Here is a 17,736-nt window from a genome sequence, read left to right as displayed (position 1 = left end):
GGGGGGGGGGGGGGGGGGGGGGGGGGGGGGGGGGGAGGTGCTGTGCACGCTCTTGCGTGACCCGCCAGGCTCCAGCCACCCTCACGCGGGCATGTTGGCCTTTACTGATAAGCAGGTCTTCTGACTCCAGAGTTGGGTGCTTGCTCCTTGGCCGGGCCTGGGGTGATCAGGACCACCACCCTGAGTCCTCAGGCCAGCCCCCGGGGCTGTTTCCACATCCTGCCCTGGACTTTTTCCTTTAACTTCTGAGCCACCCCTACCTCGTTCATTACTTCATAGCAGGTGTGAGACACTCACGTCGGCGCAGGCGTGGGGGCCCGGCAGGGGGCAGTGGGGTTGCCCCCGCCCTGTGCACACAAAGCCCGCAGAAGGTGCACAGCACTCCCATAGTGTCCATTTTACCAGAATCCCGCATCCTTCCCGGCTCCCATCAACATGCTTCCTCCAGGAAGCCCTCCAACTCCCACAGACAGAAGCAGTCCCTCCCACAAGTGCCTCTGTGGATGCAGGAGTGCCAGTCCTCAGGGACTTACAGTGTGGTTTGTACAAGTACAGCATTAATGGGGAGCCTGGGGGACTCTGTTGGTAAGTGTCTGACTCTTGGTTTTGGCTCAGGTCACGACCTCACAGTTGGTGCATTCAAGCCCCATGTCAGGCTCTGTGCTGGCAGTGGGGAGCCTGCTTGGGATCCTCTCTCCCTCTCTCTCTACCCCTCCCCTGCTTGTGCTCTCTTTGTCTCTCTCACAAATAAATAAATGAACTTAAAAAAAAAATACATTAGCGCTGGGCTTCTCTGTAGAGAAAAGTGTACTGAGTGCGTAAAAACCACTGAAATCGGTTCCTCCGTTTCCCCCTTCCCAGGATTGCACAAGGTGCTATGTTTCGACGTTTGGCACTGATTTTCATAAGTTTGACTATTAAGTGAAAATGTGTAGTTTTGTTTTTACTTATCTTGGTTAGATTCCATGGATTGCTTTCTGAATTTTTTTTAACGTTTATTTAATTTTGAGAGAGAGAGAGCGCGTGCATGAGCAGCACAAGCGGGGGAGGGGCAGAGAGAGAGGGAGACACAGAATCCGAAACAGGCTCCAGTCTCCGAGCTGTCAGCACAGAGCCCGATGTGGGGCTCGAACTCACAAACTGCAGGAGTTCGTGACCTGAACCAAAGTCGGACGCTTAAACTGACTGAGCCACTCAGGTGCCCCGACACTGGATTATTCTTAATGCACTCCATGTTTTTTGTGAAATTCTCTTACGTTTTCTGAAACAATTTCCATTTAATTAAAGCGTGTATGCCTTTTAACTCCGACATATGTATAGCTATGAGTGTTCTCTCTCTCTTTCTCTTTTTTTGTCTTTGTTTTAAATTTCTTTGTCTGTTACCTGGCTCTCCTGATTGTTTTTTTTATTTTTTTAATTTTTTTTTGATGTTTATTTTTGAGAGAGAGAGACAGACAATGCAAGTGGGGGAGTGGTAGAGAGCGGGGGAGACACAGAATTTGAAGCAGGCTCCAGGCTCTGAGCTGTCAGCACAGAGCCCGACGTGGGGCTTCAACTCACGAACTGCGAGGTCATGACCTGAGTTGAAGTTGGATGTTTAACCGACTGAGCCACCCAGGTGCTCCCTGATCGGTTTTTTAAATTAAATATTTGAATTGTGTCCAGAAATTATAGCTCGATGATAGATAGATAGATAGATAGGTAGATAGATAGATAGATAGATAGAGGGTGGATGGATAGATGGTTAGGTAGCTGGCTGGCTGGATGGATGGATGGATGGTTAGGTAGCTGGATGGAAGGATGGATGGAAGGTTAGGTAGCTGGATGGATGGATAGATGATGGATGGTTAGATAGGTAGATGGATAGATGATGGTTGGATAGGTAGGTAGACGACTGGCCGACTGGCTGGATGGTTAGGTTAGATAGGTGGATGGATGGATGGATGGATGGATGGATGGATGGATGGTTGGATAGGCAGATGGATGGATGGATTGATGGACAGGTGGATGAATGGATGATGAATGGACAGATGCATGATGGGGTGGATGGATGATACGTGGTTAGACAGGTGGGTGGGTAGATAGATGGAAAGATGGATGGATCAATCAGTCGATGAATAAACAGGCAGGCTGTGGAGGGTGGTGTATCTCCAGAGAGGGAGATTTTCTCCAGGCAGACATTTAGGTCCAGGTGGGCCTGATCTGTTTCTGGTGCTGGTGTTCCCACGACGTGGCCCTCTGGGGCCTCACCTGGAATCCCTGTTGGCAAGGGCCTCTCTTCCTGGATAAGTGCCTAGAGCCCCACCGTGAAACTGCCCAAACCCCTGCTTGTTTTGTGGCTTCCCAGCTGCTACCTCAGCCTTGGTAACCAGGCATCGGGCTCACTTCAAGTCCCAGCTGCCCAAGTGGCTCAGAACCTCACTTTTTCTCTCTCTAGATCAGTGGGACTTCCACAGCCCTGACCACAGACTTGGGTCCAGCCTATATTCCACGTGCTTCAAAGGGGTCTGTGGCCAGGACGCATTACCCGCCCTAATGCCATCCCCTTCCCGGAAATGAGTCATAGGAGTGATCTGGAATTTTTAAAGCCTTTACTATGCTTTTATCAACTCTCGTTATTTTTTTTTAACGTATATGTTTTAAGAGAGAGAGAGAGGGAGAGAGAGAGAGACTGGGAGTGCACACAAGCAGGGGTGGGAGCAGAGGGAGAGCGAGAGAATCTTAGGCTCCATGCTCAGTGCAGAGCCCGATGGGAGTCTCAGTCCTACAACTGTGATCCAGATTCGGACTCCTAACCAACCGAGCCCCCCGGGTGCCCCAAGTCTCCCTTGTTCTAAAGCAGAAAGCAAAATAACCTGTATTTCTTACAATGTTATTTTATTGACCATGGTCGATTTTTTAAGAAGCTGAGTTTACAAAAAAGGGAAGTGGGGCATCTGGGTGGCTCAGTCGGTTGAGCGTCCAGCTTCAGCTCAGGTCATGATCTCCCAGCTGGTGGGTTCAAGCTCTGCATCAGGCTCTGTGCTGACAGTGTGGAACCTGCTTGGGATTGTCTCTCCCTCTCTCTCTTTCTGCCTCTACCCTGCTCACTCTTTCTCAAAAATAAATATCGAAAAAGGCAAGATTGTACAAATATCCAGAAATAATGGAGATGCCGGGCCATAACCAGATGGGCATTTTGTCCGTGAAAATGTATGAAATTCCAGGGAGGTGTTGGCTTGGTGTTAAACAGCAGGTTTCCATTCTCACTCCCTGAGTGACAGGGTCTGGGCCGGGGTCTCTGCACCTTGCTGGGGTGGAGACACCAGCCATCAGGGCTGTGCTGGAGGTGGGACGTGTGCCAGGAAGCTCGAAGCCCAGGGTGTGGGCTGAGATACCAACTCGGGACACATGGAGGTGAAGTGCCCACTGAGCCACAGCCACAGGGCCTGCACTTTGTGGAAAGTGTCTCTTCTGTGGAGTCTCTTCTGCTGTTTTGCAGAGAGAAGGCCTTGCCCTTCCTTCCTTCCTTCCTTCCTTCCTTCCTTCCATGTTTATTGTTGAGAGAGGGAAAGAGACAAGAGTGTGAGCAGGAGAGGGGCAGAGAGAGAGGGATACACAGAATTGGAAGCAGGCTCCAGGCTCTGAGCTGTCAGCGCAGAGCCTGGCTTGATCTCATGAACTGTAAGATCATGACCTGAACCGAAGTCGGATGCTTAACTGACTGAGCCACCCAGGCACCTCTGACTTTTATTTCAATGTTTATTAATTTTTGAGAGAGAGAGACAGCATGAGTGGGGAAGGGGCAGAGAGAGAGGGAGACACAGAATCCCAAGCAGGCTCCAGGCTCCGAGCTGTCAGCACAGAGCCCGACGGCGGGGCTCAAACCGACGAACTATGAGATCATGACCTGAGCCGAAGTTGGATGCTCAACTGACTGGGCCCCCCAGGTGCCCTCTGAAGCCCCTTTCTAAAGTGACAGCCAGTAGGCTTCATCATCACGGTTGGTCTGTCTGTGTAAACTTGCCTGCAGGATGTCGATGACGTGTGCAAGGCAGAAGAACAAAGCTTTGCACGAAGCCCATCAGCTCACCGTAGCGTGGGGAAGTTGGGTGCATGTTCCGTCCGTGTCTTGCATTTGGGGAATGCACCAGACCAGAGTGACCCCTGCTTAGTGGCTTTGGGCCTCTCCCCTGCAGCACAGATTTTCAGAAGCCATGCCACCCCTTCTGGAAGAATAGTGACCAGGCCCGTAAGCACATCTCCACTCTGGTTTTCTCGCTGCAGAACCTCGAGGCTGCCCTGAGATCCCGCATCGCGCTGTGGGGATGTCCGAGAGCCCCGTCGGGCCCAAAGCCGGGACGCTCCGGGCTGACATGCCGGCCGCGCCCTCCTCCTTCCAGCGGGCGTTCACGTCCAGCACCACCTCCAGCAGCAGCCCCGGCCAGCGGCGCGAGAGGTAGGGAAACAGGCCCTTGCGCTTAGCGGAGCCGCCCTTGCAGATGGAACAGGCCACGGAGGGGAGGGCGGAGGGCCCGGCCTGCAGCCCACGGCTGTTCTGCAGCACGCAGCTGCTCTGTGCGCTGAGAACCGTCGCTCTTCAGAAGTGTAATCACAGATGGACACTCGTGAGAGCGTCCCCCCACTGTTGACGGGCCACGTGCTCAGGGAACCCATCGGCAGGTGGACTCTGGGGACAGTGGCCAGTTCAGGACCGGCACCTGTGACAGCGTGCTCTGAGCCAAGGCTGGAGCAGGGGTGCTCGGGCTTGGTCTCCCTCAGCGGCCAGGATGGCAGTGCTCTTAGGGACATGGAGTTTGTCCCGGTGTTTGGGAAAGCCCAGCGACACCCCCTTGGTGGATTGCGAGAGCAGGAGGGGCACACAGAGGGAGAGAGGTCATGTCGGTGCTTTGTGGGGGGCGGCCCTTGAGCCACTGCACGTGCCCTGACCAGGAACGGTTTCTTGGTGTTTCCCTAGGACACATCACGCCCCGGCTCACTCTTGATTCTGCCTCCTTCCTCTTTTTTTTTTTTTTTTAAGTTTACTTATTTATTTTGAGAGAGAGAGAACAGGGGAGGGGCAGAGAGAGAGAGAATCCCAAGCATCAGTGCAGAGCCCGATGTGGAGCTCGAACTCACAAACTGTGAGATCATGACCTGAGCCGAATCAAGAGTCAGACGTTTAACTGACTGAGTCACCCAGGCGCCCCGTTCTTCTTCTTCAAACCAGGGTCAGGGTCTCATCTGAGGACTTGGTGTGACGCCTGGGGCAGTAAGTGTTTGCTAGGGAGTGTGTGTGATTTGCTGGCTGGGAGCTGACTTTTTCTGGAGTTCCAACTGGAGGGTAATTTCTGATTCCCTCCATCCTGGAATTTCTGGCTTCGGGTAGGGTAACTTCTCATATTACTACTGGGCTCCTTTAATCAGCTGGTTAGGGGAAACTGAGTCAGGTGCCCTGGCTAGCTATCAGGGGAGGGGGAAGAAGAAAATGGGGAGCGTGGTTTGTGCCCGGGGAAGCCATTCTGCCAGAAGCCGCACACAGTGAACTGCGTGGCCGACGTGCATGCAGGGGCACAGACTGCCAGCTGGACACGGGGCTGGGAGGCTTCAGAGCTGGGGACCCGGGTTTTGTCTTGAGCAGAAAGGCCTTGGCCGGGTGAGGACGGAGGAGGCAGGGAAGGTGTGATCAGGTGCGAGGGGCTGAGCATCTTGGGGTGAGCGGCGAAGAGGGAAGGGCGGGTCTGACTGCTGACATTTTGGGGGAGCCTCAGCACTGGTTTCCCGTCTGTCTCCGCCGCCTGGGGGACCCCTGCTGATCTCCGGGCACCTCCTAGAGTGTTCTGATTGCTCTGTCTTTCCAACAGCCCTCCATCCGCCGAGCTCCCGTGGGTGGAGAGCAGCCCCAAAGCCTCGCTGGCCCTGTTGGGGAGCGGCCGGCCAGCAGGAAACGTCCTGGGCTCCGGCGAGTTCCCCGGCTCCAGCCTCGGCCCTGACAGCCCCGGGCGGCCCCACCTCCCACCCGCCGAGCTCCAGGCCCCTTTCCACAACCACCAGCTGTCCCTGACGGAGCCACCTGAAGCTCTGGGCCCCCCGAGTGGCCAGGCCTTTCTGGGCTTCGGCACTGCCCCCGTGGGGAGCTGCCTTGCCCCTGGGGACGACCCTGGGGCCTTGCTGGTCCATTCCCACGGTGCACCCCAGGCCCCCAGCACCCCGCGGACAGCAGCAGCAGCTGGTGACAGCGGTTTCCTGTCCTCCAGTTTTCTCACGGTGACGCCGGGCCACAGCGGCCACCACAGTCCGCTGACCCTGCCCGGGCAGCCGCCCCTACCTGAGAAGAAGCGAGCCTCGGAGGGGGACCGGTCTTTGGGCTCAGCCTCCCCTTCGTCCAGCGGCTTCTCCAGCCCCCACAGTGGGAGTTCCATGAGCATCCCGTTCCCCAACGTCCTCCCGGATTTCCCCAGGGCGTTGGAGCCAGTGGCACCCAGCCCAGGTAGGCACGTCTCCGCCGGTGGGAGCCCCGTGTGCGCTCGCTCAGCGAGGAGGGGGCCCTGGGATGTCCGGGCGGCGCCTTAAGAGTGGAGCCCAGAGCCGTCCAGCGGGGTCTCTGTTCCCTCTGCTTCTGCGCTGACCCACGGTGGGTTCTGTTTCTCCTGCCACTGGGAATCCTTGTTCTTCAAAAATTTTTCTTTTTGTTGTTGTTTCTATTTTGAGAGAGAGAGAGCAGGGGAGGGGCAGAGAGAGAGAGGGAGAGAGAGAATCCCAAGCAGGCTCCGAGCTGCCAGCACAGAGCCCGATGCCGGGCTCGAACCCACGAACCATGAGATCATGACCTGAGCTGAAACCAAGAGGTGGACATTTAACCGACTGAGCCCCCCACCCCTTTCTTTTTTGAATTCAGTGAACTCATTCAAAATTTAACTATGAAATGTTTCAAATGTGTAAGAATAAGATACTGACACGATTAAGCAGCACCCAGCCACTCCATCTGCCTGTCTGTCCTGCTCCCCGGGGCCAGCCGCCGTGTCACCCCAAGTCTGCGCTGGTCAGGAAGCCCTGCTCCCTGACGCACACCAGCCGGCTCCCGCGTAGTTAAATATGGCGCTCTTTCCCGGGACACCCCATCCTTGCCCCGCGTTGGACTTTGAATGTTTGGTTCTTTGAGACGTGAGCGGTTGCCATAAACCCTCCGCAGTGACCGGTTTTACATTCTGTTTGCAGATAATGCGGGTGATAAACATGTGTCCGTGAACTTTGTCCAAGACACATCCAAATTCTGGTACAAGGCGGATATCTCCCGAGAGCAAGGTGCGTGGGCAGGACAGGACCCCGGGGTGGGAACGTCCAGGGCTCGTGGCCTTGAGCAAGGCCTGCCCTTTATCACCTACCTCTGCAGAAAATTCACCTTTAGGTTTTTACAGCAGAGGCTTGGTCCTAATGAGGGAGCTGGGCAGACGTGAGTGCTGCCCATGAGCATGGCGGCATGCCCGTGTGCTTTCTGGTGGCTCTGCCAGCTGCCATTGGCGGCGATGACTGCGGATGGTCACAGGCAGAGATGTTCCCGGTGTCCCCATCCAGGCCCTGAGCCTCGGGGGAAGGAGGAAGGCCGGAAGTCTCCCCAACACCCTGGCCTCTGTGCACGTGCATTTGTCCACAGTGGAAAGATAGGCACTCAATCAGGGGGCCCGTGGTGGGCGTCCCCACCTGCCTCACACACATGCCACACGGTATGTGCCTGTGGTCCTGCCCCGCGGCAGCTGGGAAAATTCCAAGTCGTTGGTGTTTTTGAGCAGCTAAGTCACGTATCACTTCTTCCCGGAAGATTCCCAGGAGTGGTGTCCGGGAGGGGGGCGGCCAGCTGGGGAAGAGGTGGGGACGGCCCCTGGGGTGAGCAGCTGTCATCCTGACGCAGGCTCGGTGGGGTCGCTGGAGGCAGGGATGTGGCTGCACGTGCACTGTGTGAGCCGAATCCCGGGGGCCGAGCCGGGACAGCGTGCCTCAGAGCAGGGAGGAGGGATGAAGGGCAGGTCCTCACGCAGCCCACATGGGGGACAGTTTCTGCACAAAGTCCTCAGGCCTCGTCCTGAAGATTAGTTCTCACAACTGCCTGGAGAGAAACAGTTAAGTGGCTGGAAAACGGCACTGTTCAACTTTCTCGTTGGAATTCTTGTATTCAGTTAAGTGGATCATAAACACGGTAAGAATGTGCCTTTCTTCCCACGAGCTCAACGAACCTATTGTCACGTTGCATGGGGGGAGCCTGCAGCCTGGGGGGGACCTCCGAGTTCCTGAATTGGCCTTTGTGGCCGTGCTGCGTGGCTAAGCGCCGCATTTTTGTCCCCTCCCTGCTCGTGGCGCAAGAACCCCCATGACTGAGGCCATGAACCCCAGTGCTAAGTGCCTGGTCCAGTGGGACGGTCTGAAAAGGGCCTGTCACGCACTGTGTTCTAGAAGATTCTGTGTGGAGTTCCTTTTCCGCTGGTGCAGCCTCCAGCCTGGGATGGTGGGTGGGTGGGCTTTCTGAGGAGCCGGGGCTCCCCCTAGAGGCAGGTGGTCCCATAGGACATACGTGGCAGGGCCCTGCCTTGGAAGGTTCTGGAGAGGTTAGGCATGGGGGTTGCCTGGTAGGCATGCAGGGGTGGTCCTCTGTGCCACATGTGTACAAGTGTTTCTCTGCTGGGACCTCATGTTGAAATAGTTCACATGTGCGCTGGGTGTGGAGTTTCCCAGTTGAGCCACACAGAGCACAACTTCTCCGTGTTCTCCGTGTTTTGTGTAGAAGTCACCCCCCCCAACCCCCGACTAACGTTCCCTGAGCGCCCACCTTCTGCAGATGGCAGAAAGCTGCCTGTGGGTTTGGTTTGGTCTGGTTTGCTTTGTGTTTTAACTGTGGGGATGTGCCTCTTTGGGGACAAGACTGGTCACATAATTCCCGTGTCCAGGTCGGTGCCTCGGGAGTTTTTTAACCTGCACGTAGAAGTTACGCAGGGGAAACGGGGCCTCCAGGTGAGGTAGATACGAGATACAGCTGTTCCGGCAGGATGCACTGGGCCCCCGTGCTCTGGCTTTGAAAGCACCGGTTTCGCGAGACAGTGAGGACACGGCCACTGCCCGCCACCGACTTCCGAGGGGAGCGTGAGGCCCGCTCTGGTCAGGGCCTTGTGCCGCGTCCAGGATGTGTCCTGGCTCATTCTGTTTCAGAACAGGGTCTGACCTTGTCCTCGTGCCCCGCCCCCCCCCTCCTCCGCAGAGCAGACCCAGCCTCCCCTGTGCCCTTGAGGCTGGGGCGCCTCTGTCCGCACAGCCAGGGAAGATCGCGGTGTTAAAAGGGAAAGAAAAAGCTCTGTGAGGTAGATCACAGTTGAAAATAGGTCATTCTCTAAGGATCGTTTCCTCCCACTTCCACGGTCAGCCCCCAGATGTAGAAACACTCCAGGAGCAGAAGCCTGCTGGTGTCGGTGGCCGGGTCCTGGTGCCCCAGTGCGCCTACCTGCCCTGCACCCCTGAGCCCGTGTAGACGGTTGGGCAGCAGGGGCGAAGGCACCTCCCAGGGCCACCCCAAACCTGCCCCCTTCCGGAGAGCCGAGCCCTCCCCGCCACCTGCGTGCAGTTTGCCCGCTCCTGCGCGGGGGCCTCGGCCTGGACGCGGGGGAGGGCACGGTCCCACGTGAGAGAAGGGGAACCTGGTCATTTCACTGGGAGCTGGGCCTCGGACAGTGGGCCCCACGGCGCTGTTTGCTGAGACGTCACCCGTGGACGTCCTGCTCCATTTCAGACACGGCAGTTCTGTGGCTGTCATTTTGGGTCACTTTATACTTGAAATCCCTTTCTTTTTTCAAGTCGATAAGCTAAGTTGTAAGATGTGGTCCGGTTACGAGCAGACATTCTGGCCGGTGTCTGGGCAACAGGTTGTCGTCTGCCCCAAGCTGCCATCTTCCAGGACCCCGAGCCTAGGCCCCGGGGCCCAGGTTTTGAACGTGGAGGGAGGGGTGTGATTTCGAAGCCGCATATTCGCTGCGAGCCCCCAGCCTCAGGCGGGAAGTTGGGAGGATGGCTGTGCCAGGCCCAGCTGTCAGCCCTGGCCGATGACAGCCACGTGGGTAGGGGGCTCCCAGCCCCATCCAGGCTGCCACGGACCCAGGGGATGGAGGGCCATGTGCGGCCACATTTTTGCCATCCCCTGAGGCGAGTGTTGGGATTTGCGTTAAATGTTCAGTAACTTTTGGAGCCCATCCTTTTGTGTTTGGAAAATGTAACAGAGGCTTCTTTCCTTCTGCTACATGGGAAGCACACACTCTAAAGTCTCTGAGAAAAACTCCCCACAGGGAGAGGGTGCCGGACGGGGCCCTGGCGGGGATGGGAGACTGCCTTGTGCCTCCTTCCTGCCCGCCACGTTGTGTGTATGGAGACCTGGGCCGGGCACCTCGGCTGGGGGCCGGTGTCCTGGACGGTCAGCTGGGGTCCTCATAGCTCACAGGTGCCGTGGGGTGACGGCCATGCTGTGTGCCAGGAGAGCTCGGGGACCATGACTGGTACCTTCGTGAGCCAACATTTGGCGGGGCGGTCTGCATCCTTGGCAGTTAGGCCCTCCTTGAAAACTGTGCGTCATTACAGAGCCCCGCACCCCCCCCTGCCCCCCCCCGAGGGACACGGGCCGGCTCCCCCTGACCCAGTTTGCAAAGGCCATGAATGGAGGTGGCTTGCTGGGCCGTGGGGGACCCCGGCAGATGTGTGTGTTTCTCTGCTTCCCTCCCCAGCCATCGCCATGCTGAAGGACAAGGAGCCTGGGTCGTTCATCGTCAGGGACAGCCACTCCTTCCGAGGAGCCTACGGCCTGGCCATGAAGGTGGCCACTCCCCCGCCCTCCGTCCTGCAGCTGAACAAGAAAGGTAGGGACCCCGGGGGGCCCGTCGGGTGAAGTAACCCACGTGGAGTGTGTGTGGCTCACGTTTCCACCAGTGAGACGACTCTTACAGCTGCGCTCAGGTTTCCTTCTGTTTCTATTGTGGCCCACTAAGTGCCGTCCTTGTTCAGGCAAGGACGATAATTATTTGTGAATTCTATTTCTTTATTGCTTCGAGTAGGTGATGCATTCCATTGTCCAGCTGCCGGAGCGAACAGCCCCTGGGCCCTGTTCTGCGCCGGGAACCTTGATACATTCCTGTGTGTCCTTCCCGACCGTCTGTCTAGTGCGTGGAAACACGCACTTTTCCTTCTTTCCCACGTAAAAGGCAGTGTCCCGCCTACACGATTCTTGTGCCTACTCTTGGCAGAGCATTTTGGTGGGTTAAAAGTGATGCTGGTGTCAGCCTGGAGTCATAACATGACCTTTCTTTGGCCTGATGAACCATGTACGGCCGTTTTCTAATCTGCTTACGGTGCAGAGAAGCTTGCGATGCCTTGGTGCAGGGCACACGTTATCATGAAGCAAACATACACATTCCCACGGCCCAGGAGACAACCTTGGGGGCAAGCCCCTGCATGCCCCTCCCATGCGTCATAATCCATCGTTGTGGGACCTTCCAGCCACCCCAGAGTGGGCTCCGTGAGGCCCTTGGCACTGGCCCCATGTCCTGACATCATGCCGTCGGCCCGTGAGCACCTCCAGTTTTCCCTGCCCCGCCGTTTCTCCAAAAGTCCCTGCGTCTGTGTGCTGGGGGACAGAGCCTGGAAACCAGAATGTGTCAGTGCTGGGTGGGCTTCTTGGTGTCACAGTGTCCCTGCTTCTGGCTAGTGACCAGAGGAGGGACTGTATCACTTTAAAAAGTTGGTGAGTTCACGCTGATACAGTTCCAGTAGGGAGTCACGTGCCCTTTCGGGCCCTCCCCAGTGACAACGTGTGTCCCTTCCAGTTTCCGCCTGTCCCTTCCTCCGTTCCTGACACACACACGGTTCAGATCACCCAGGGAAGCCTCGTAAGTAGGAGATTAAATTATTAACCACCTAAATTATATTAACCACAAAAATAGGAATCCATAGTTGTGCTTGCTCTCAACTTTATAGAAAGGAAACTAACGTGTATTTTGTGACCTGCTTTTGCTCATATTATGAGATTCATTGTTTTATTTTACTTTATTTTATATGATGTTTTATTTTAGAGAGTGAGAGAGAGAGCAAGCAGGGGAGAGGGGCAGAGAGAGACAGAGTCCCAAGCAGGCCCCGTGCTCAGTGCTGAGCCTGACTTGGAGCCCCATGTCTCGAACCGTGAGATCACGACCTGAGCTGAGATCAAGTCAGACCCTCAACTGACTGAGCCCCCCACCCCCAGGCACCCCAAGATTCGTTGTTTTCTTTTTAAAAATTTTTTTTTAACGTTTATTTGTTTTTTGAGACAGAGAGAGACAGAGCATGAACGGGGGAGGGACAGAGAGAGAGGGAGACACAGAATCAGAAGCAGGCTCCAGGTTCTGAGCCATCAGCCCAGAGCCCGACACGGGGCTCAAACTCACGGACCGTGAGATCGTGACCTGAGCTGAAGTCGGAGGCTTAACCGACTGAGCCACCCAGGCGCCCCTAAGATTCGTTGTTTTCTACTTGTGAGACTGCTCCTATCTGTTGCTGTCTTTGCTCACTGACAGCTTTCCAGGGCATGAACACAGGCCCACCTCGGAGACCTTGCGAGCACGTCTCCAGACAGGTCAATAAAGCCCATATCGCAATAATGCGCATCCAAGAAGCTTTTTGGTCTCCTGGTGCATGTAGAAGTTATGTTTACTCTGTACTGTGAGCTACTCTGTGTGCAATAGCCTTAAGTCTAAAAAGTCAACGTGTGCACCTTAATGAAAAAATACTTCATTGATAAAAAAGCTAACTGCCTATCACTGACCACAGATCACTGTAACGAACGTAATAATAATGAGAAAGTTTGAAATACTGCAACACCAAAGCTGTGGCAGAGACACGAAGCGAGTAAATAGCGCCGATGGACTGGCTTGACTCAGGATCGCCACAAACCGTCGGGTTGTAAACAGTGCAACATCTGGGAAGCGCAGTGAGGCGAGAGGCAGTAAACCGAGGCAGCTCCCCCTGCACTGGCCTCACTGGAGTGGGAAGAGCTCATGGTTCACCCACATTCCGCACCCAGGACGGAAGAGGGTGTGTAGAAATCCTGGGCGGAGGCTGTGCCCACGGCTTCCAGGAGAAACGGCCTCAGGGCTGCGCCTGGAGGGACGTGAGGTTTGGCAGTCAAGGCGTCCAGCCTCAGGCGCGACCGAGGGGCTTGAGGGAAACCCAGGTGTCCCTTTGGGCACAGGTGGCTGTGGGTGGGGGTGCACATGACTCAGCACAGACCCCAAGTCTGGATAGTGGCATCTGGAAGCAAGGGGGGAGGAGGCTTCGTGCAGATCAAGTATAATAGCTCAGCCTTGAGGGGCACCTGGGGGGCTGTCGGTTAAGCATCCAACTTTGGCTCAGGTCATGATCTCACGGTTCATGGGTTGGAGCCCCACATTGGGCTCTGTGCTGACAGCTCAGAGCCTGGAGCCTGCTTTGGATTCTGTGTCTCCCTCTCCCTGTCTCTCTCTGCCCCTCCCCTGCTCACACTCTGTGTCTCTTTCTCAAAAAGAAAAAAAAAAATTTGAAAACAAAAAAAAGGAAGAGCTCAGCCTTGAGAGCAGCTCCAGAAGCCCCGTGTGTCCCCACCAGTCCTGGGTGAGGATCATAGCAGACAAGAGTCTGGGGACCGGAGCATCTTGTGTCTGCGGAGATGGGGTCCCGGTGGAGAGCCGAGACGGTCTCCATGGAAACTTCCAGCCAACATCTTTCCTGCATGTAGTGTCACACTGTCACTTTCAAAGCACAGAGGATGCCGTGAGTGCGTTCTCGCCTCCAGGTGTGCGTCCACCACACAGGCCGACTTTGACTCAGCCCTGAGGTGAAGGTGACGAAACAGGACACAGAACAGCAGGTGCATGAAGCACAATGTCACCGGCACCCGCAGGCTGCCTGTCCTCACCCAGCCCTAGTCCACAGATAAGTTTGGGAGGAGAGAGCTCAGCATGCCAGCATCCCGCCCGTGGTACCCGGAGACCACGTAGCGACAGTCATCCTGAGGACAGATCTGTTCTCTGGGCAGCCGGCTGTCCCTCCGAGGCACTCGTCACCAGGGCCGTGTGTCCCCTTCAGTGCTGAAGACGCGGATCATTTTCCTCAGAGATGAGGCGCCATGCTGCCTTTCGAGGAGTCTGGCCCTTTCCCTTCCTGCCAGCCCCACTGTCCCTGTGTCACCGCTGTTGTCTGTGGACCACGGGTGCGAGCCGCCCACGGGCAAGGCGAGGGACCAGACCCCCCAGCAGCGGGTCCTGCTGTCCGGCTGCCTCCTGCTCAGAAACAGAAGTGACCGCAGACGTGGTCCATGGCGGGCACGGGGGCCACAGAACTGTCGCCTCTTTCCCTGTGTTTACTGTGTTATTCGTATTCTGCCCTCAGACGGTGTGCCCTTGGCTGCGTTTTCGCCAGGCGCCTCCTCGTAGGATGCGTGACCAGTGGGGACACCGGTGTTCTGTGCAGTCACAGTGACGGGGGGGTGGGGAGGGGGAGGCTTCCTTCCTGGGGGTCTGTTACGCGGCTCCTGGGTCAGTCGCACCGAGACTGGCTCCTCCAACTCTTCTCAGTGGCTCACTCCCGAGTATCCCCCTTGTGTCCCGAGCCCTCTGATACCCCCGCGTACGTAACATGGGAAGGTGCCAGACGCCCGTGTTCCTGCTTGCAGCTGCTGACTCGTTCCCCACACTGGGGGTTCTTGCAGAGCGTCTGCGGGTCTGTCCCCAGGACCCCTGCACCTCCAGGCATGTCCCTGTGGGGGACTCCGCGCTCCTTCCCAGGACAGCCCCACCCACGGCCCCTCCCTTTAGCCCGTGTTCTGTCCCCCTCTCCCATCGTCCCAGGCTCCCGTTTTTAAATTCTCTTTTTTTCCTTTTAAATCTCTTCCCACAGCGGGAGATCTGGCCAACGAGCTTGTGCGGCACTTTCTGATCGAGTGTACCCCGAAGGGAGTGCGGTTGAAAGGCTGCCCCAACGAGCCCTATTTCGGTAAGTGGCCGAGGGGGCACAGTCCCCGTTCTGGCCCACGCAGTATGCATCCCCCTGCCGCCCCTGAGAGGCAGGGCTGTCACGCCGAGGGTGACTCGCTCCCTTAGCGTCTCTGGAATAAACTGGGTATGGAAATGCTCTGAAAGCTTTCTCGAAACCAAACGGATGGGAAGCAGGTTCAAGACTGAAATACAGATGTCCACGCTCTGGTGGGCACGCAGGGCTATGAGTGTGGACCGGGTCAGAGCCGGAGTGCGGCCCTGCAAGACCAGAACTCCCCGACGTCGCAGGCTTGCTGGGAAGACGCCCAGACTCACGTGCAGACTTAAGCACGGCATTGTCTTAACCTTCAGAAGCACCTTGTGGGGTCCATGGAGGTGGCCTCAGGCTCAGCAGACGGCCGACTTACTCTTTATAAATTGGTGACTGTGTGTCTGGGCTGAGAGTCACTTGTGGTTTCTTTACCTCTTAGCTTTTTTTTTTTAATGTTTTAATTTTATTTTTGAGAGAGAGAGAGAGACAGAACACGAATGGGGGAGGGGCAGAGAGAGAGGGAGACACAGAATCGAAACGGGCTCCAGGCTCTGAGCTGTCAGCACAGAGCCTGATGAGGGTCTCGAACTCACAGACCTCCAGATCATGACCTGAGCCGAAGTCGGACGGTTACCTGCCTGAGCCCCCAGGCGCCCCCACTTCTTAGGTGTTCACCTGCACTTGTCACTTTATTGAAGTTCTGCGCAAAGTCCCACATTCATGGGGCGTGTTAGTTGCTAAAAATATAAAGGCTCACCCTCGGCAGCGGCCTCCTTCCTGCGGGTAAATCGGCCGAGCGATGCGGTATTTAGGGCCGTATTAACTCTTGTCTGCTCGTCTGTTTGCAGGGAGCCTGACGGCTTTGGTGTGTCAGCATTCCATCACACCCTTGGCTTTGCCCTGCAAGCTGCTCATTCCAGACAGAGGTACGCCCGCGGCTCCCCGGTGCTGGCCTGGCGTGTGCGCGCACGCTTGTGTGCCCACGTATGTGTGTGCACGTGCTTGCGTGTGTGTGTGCGCGCGCGCAGGTGTGTGGGTGTGTACCTGTCGGGCACAGCACTGCCGGGTCCATGACGATCCATTGAGGGAAACCAGACCAGAGTGTTGCTCTGTGGGTAAACCCCAAAGGCTGAGCATCCGGTGATGCACCCCAGCCTGCAGACCCGAGGCCACCCTCAGCAACACCGTCACCTGACGCGCTTTGTGAACCGTTCCCCTGGATAGAAAATGCCCGCAGCGAGAGACCTTCAAGGCCGTTCGTGCTTATTTTTGCGATTCTATGAGTTCAGCAGGGCGTTGGTATTTTTGAGCTTAGGTGACAAAGTATTCTCTTCACCTTTGTGACGGTCTGACTGTCTCTGTAGTTAGGGAACTAAAGCCCTTGCCTCATAACGGTGGGATTGGCCATATTTCCCAGCTCCCTCGGTAGGCAGTATTAATTTCACAGAACATTACTGTATCCCATAGTGGTGACTTTAAAATACAGGTGAGTGTGATGTACCTTTTGAAACTGTTGGTACACAGCGATGCAGAGGTGAGGAAGACGTCTTGCCGGCACATGTCGCCGCACCCCCTGCCCAGAACCTGGTGCTGGTTTCTGCGGGTGGGGCCGTGGTCCCCAGGAGACCATCTCAGCTCCGCAGACCGGCACTGGTCACCGCCTGGGAACCCGGTCACGAGTGTAATGGTGTCGTGAAGATTGTTTTCTGATGAGCCGGACTCATTTCTGCGTTTTCTTTCTTGTTCCTTCTCGCAGATCCGCTGGAGGAAATAGCCGATAGTTCTCCCCAGACGGCGGCCAACTCAGCCGCCGAGCTCCTCAAGCAAGGGGCAGGTCAGTAGCTGGCTTCACGCTCCCGCGTCCTGGTTCCTGGGGGCAGAAGGGGGCTCAGTGACACGGCCTCCTTTGTCACCTCAGGTCTGCGGGTTTCCTTTCCCAGCTGTGTGCGGGAAGGAGCTTCCTTTTCTGGAAGCCACCCCAGGACAGGGTGGGCACCGAGCGTGGGGGGACAGAACCAGGACTCCCCAGGCTACAGATACCTCACCACAAACAAGACCAGACAGTGGGAGAAAGTCCAGAGCTGCGTTTCATCTGGGAAGATGGGATGCGGGGGCCGCACCTCCAGCTGTAAATATAAGAGCGTTCAGAGGGCTTCACTAAACAGGCTGACTGTTTCCCCCGCGCTGCCCCGAGCCCAGGGGGCACAGTCCCCCCCCGCCCCCCCCCCCCACACACACCCACGGGGCTCACCTGGGCACTTTTTTTTTTTATTTTTTTTTTTTTTTTAACGTTTATTTATTTTTGAGACAGAGAGACAGAGCATGAACGGGGGAGGGGCAGAGAGAGAGGGAGACACAGAATCCGAAGCAGGCTCCAGGCTCCGAGCCATCAGCCCAGAGCCCGACGCGGGGCTCGAACTCATGGACCGGGAGATTGTGACCTGAGCTGAAGTCGGAGGCTTAACCGACTGAGCCACCCAGGCGCCCCTACACTTTTTTTTTTAATTAATAGACTATTCCTTAGAGCGCTTTAAGGTTCACGTCAAAATTGAAGGTGCAGAGATTCCCCACGCACCCCCCTGCCCCTGCATGCACGGTGCCCCCCGTTACAGTGTTTACACATCATTATCACCCAGAGTCCGCAGTCTACACTGGGGCTCACTCTTGGTGGTGGTCACTCGGTGGGTTTGCACAAAT

At 56.3% G+C, this 17,736-nt stretch overlaps 1 protein-coding gene across 9 annotated transcripts in view; it reads left to right on the top strand.

Annotated features, from left to right (window-relative positions):
* The window catches only part of TNS3 (tensin 3), a 221,141-nt gene that overhangs the window by 190,512 nt on the left and 12,893 nt on the right, over positions 1-17,736 (top strand). For all 9 annotated transcript variants that reach the window (XM_049641213.1, XM_049641211.1, XM_049641210.1 and 6 more), the window contains 7 exons: positions 4,267-4,438; positions 5,844-6,469; positions 7,198-7,284; positions 10,734-10,865; positions 14,911-15,006; positions 15,888-15,965; positions 16,796-16,873. In XM_049641213.1, the coding sequence (XP_049497170.1) occupies positions 4,267-4,438; positions 5,844-6,469; positions 7,198-7,284; positions 10,734-10,865; positions 14,911-15,006; positions 15,888-15,965; positions 16,796-16,873 (1,269 nt within the window). The remainder of the gene's footprint in view (positions 1-4,266; positions 4,439-5,843; positions 6,470-7,197; positions 7,285-10,733; positions 10,866-14,910; positions 15,007-15,887; positions 15,966-16,795; positions 16,874-17,736) is intronic.

This window comes from Panthera uncia, chromosome A2 (assembly GCF_023721935.1).
Source record: "Panthera uncia isolate 11264 chromosome A2, Puncia_PCG_1.0, whole genome shotgun sequence".
NCBI classification, from domain to species: Eukaryota; Metazoa; Chordata; class Mammalia; order Carnivora; family Felidae; genus Panthera; species Panthera uncia.
This window is presented reverse-complemented; position numbering and strand designations above follow the sequence as displayed.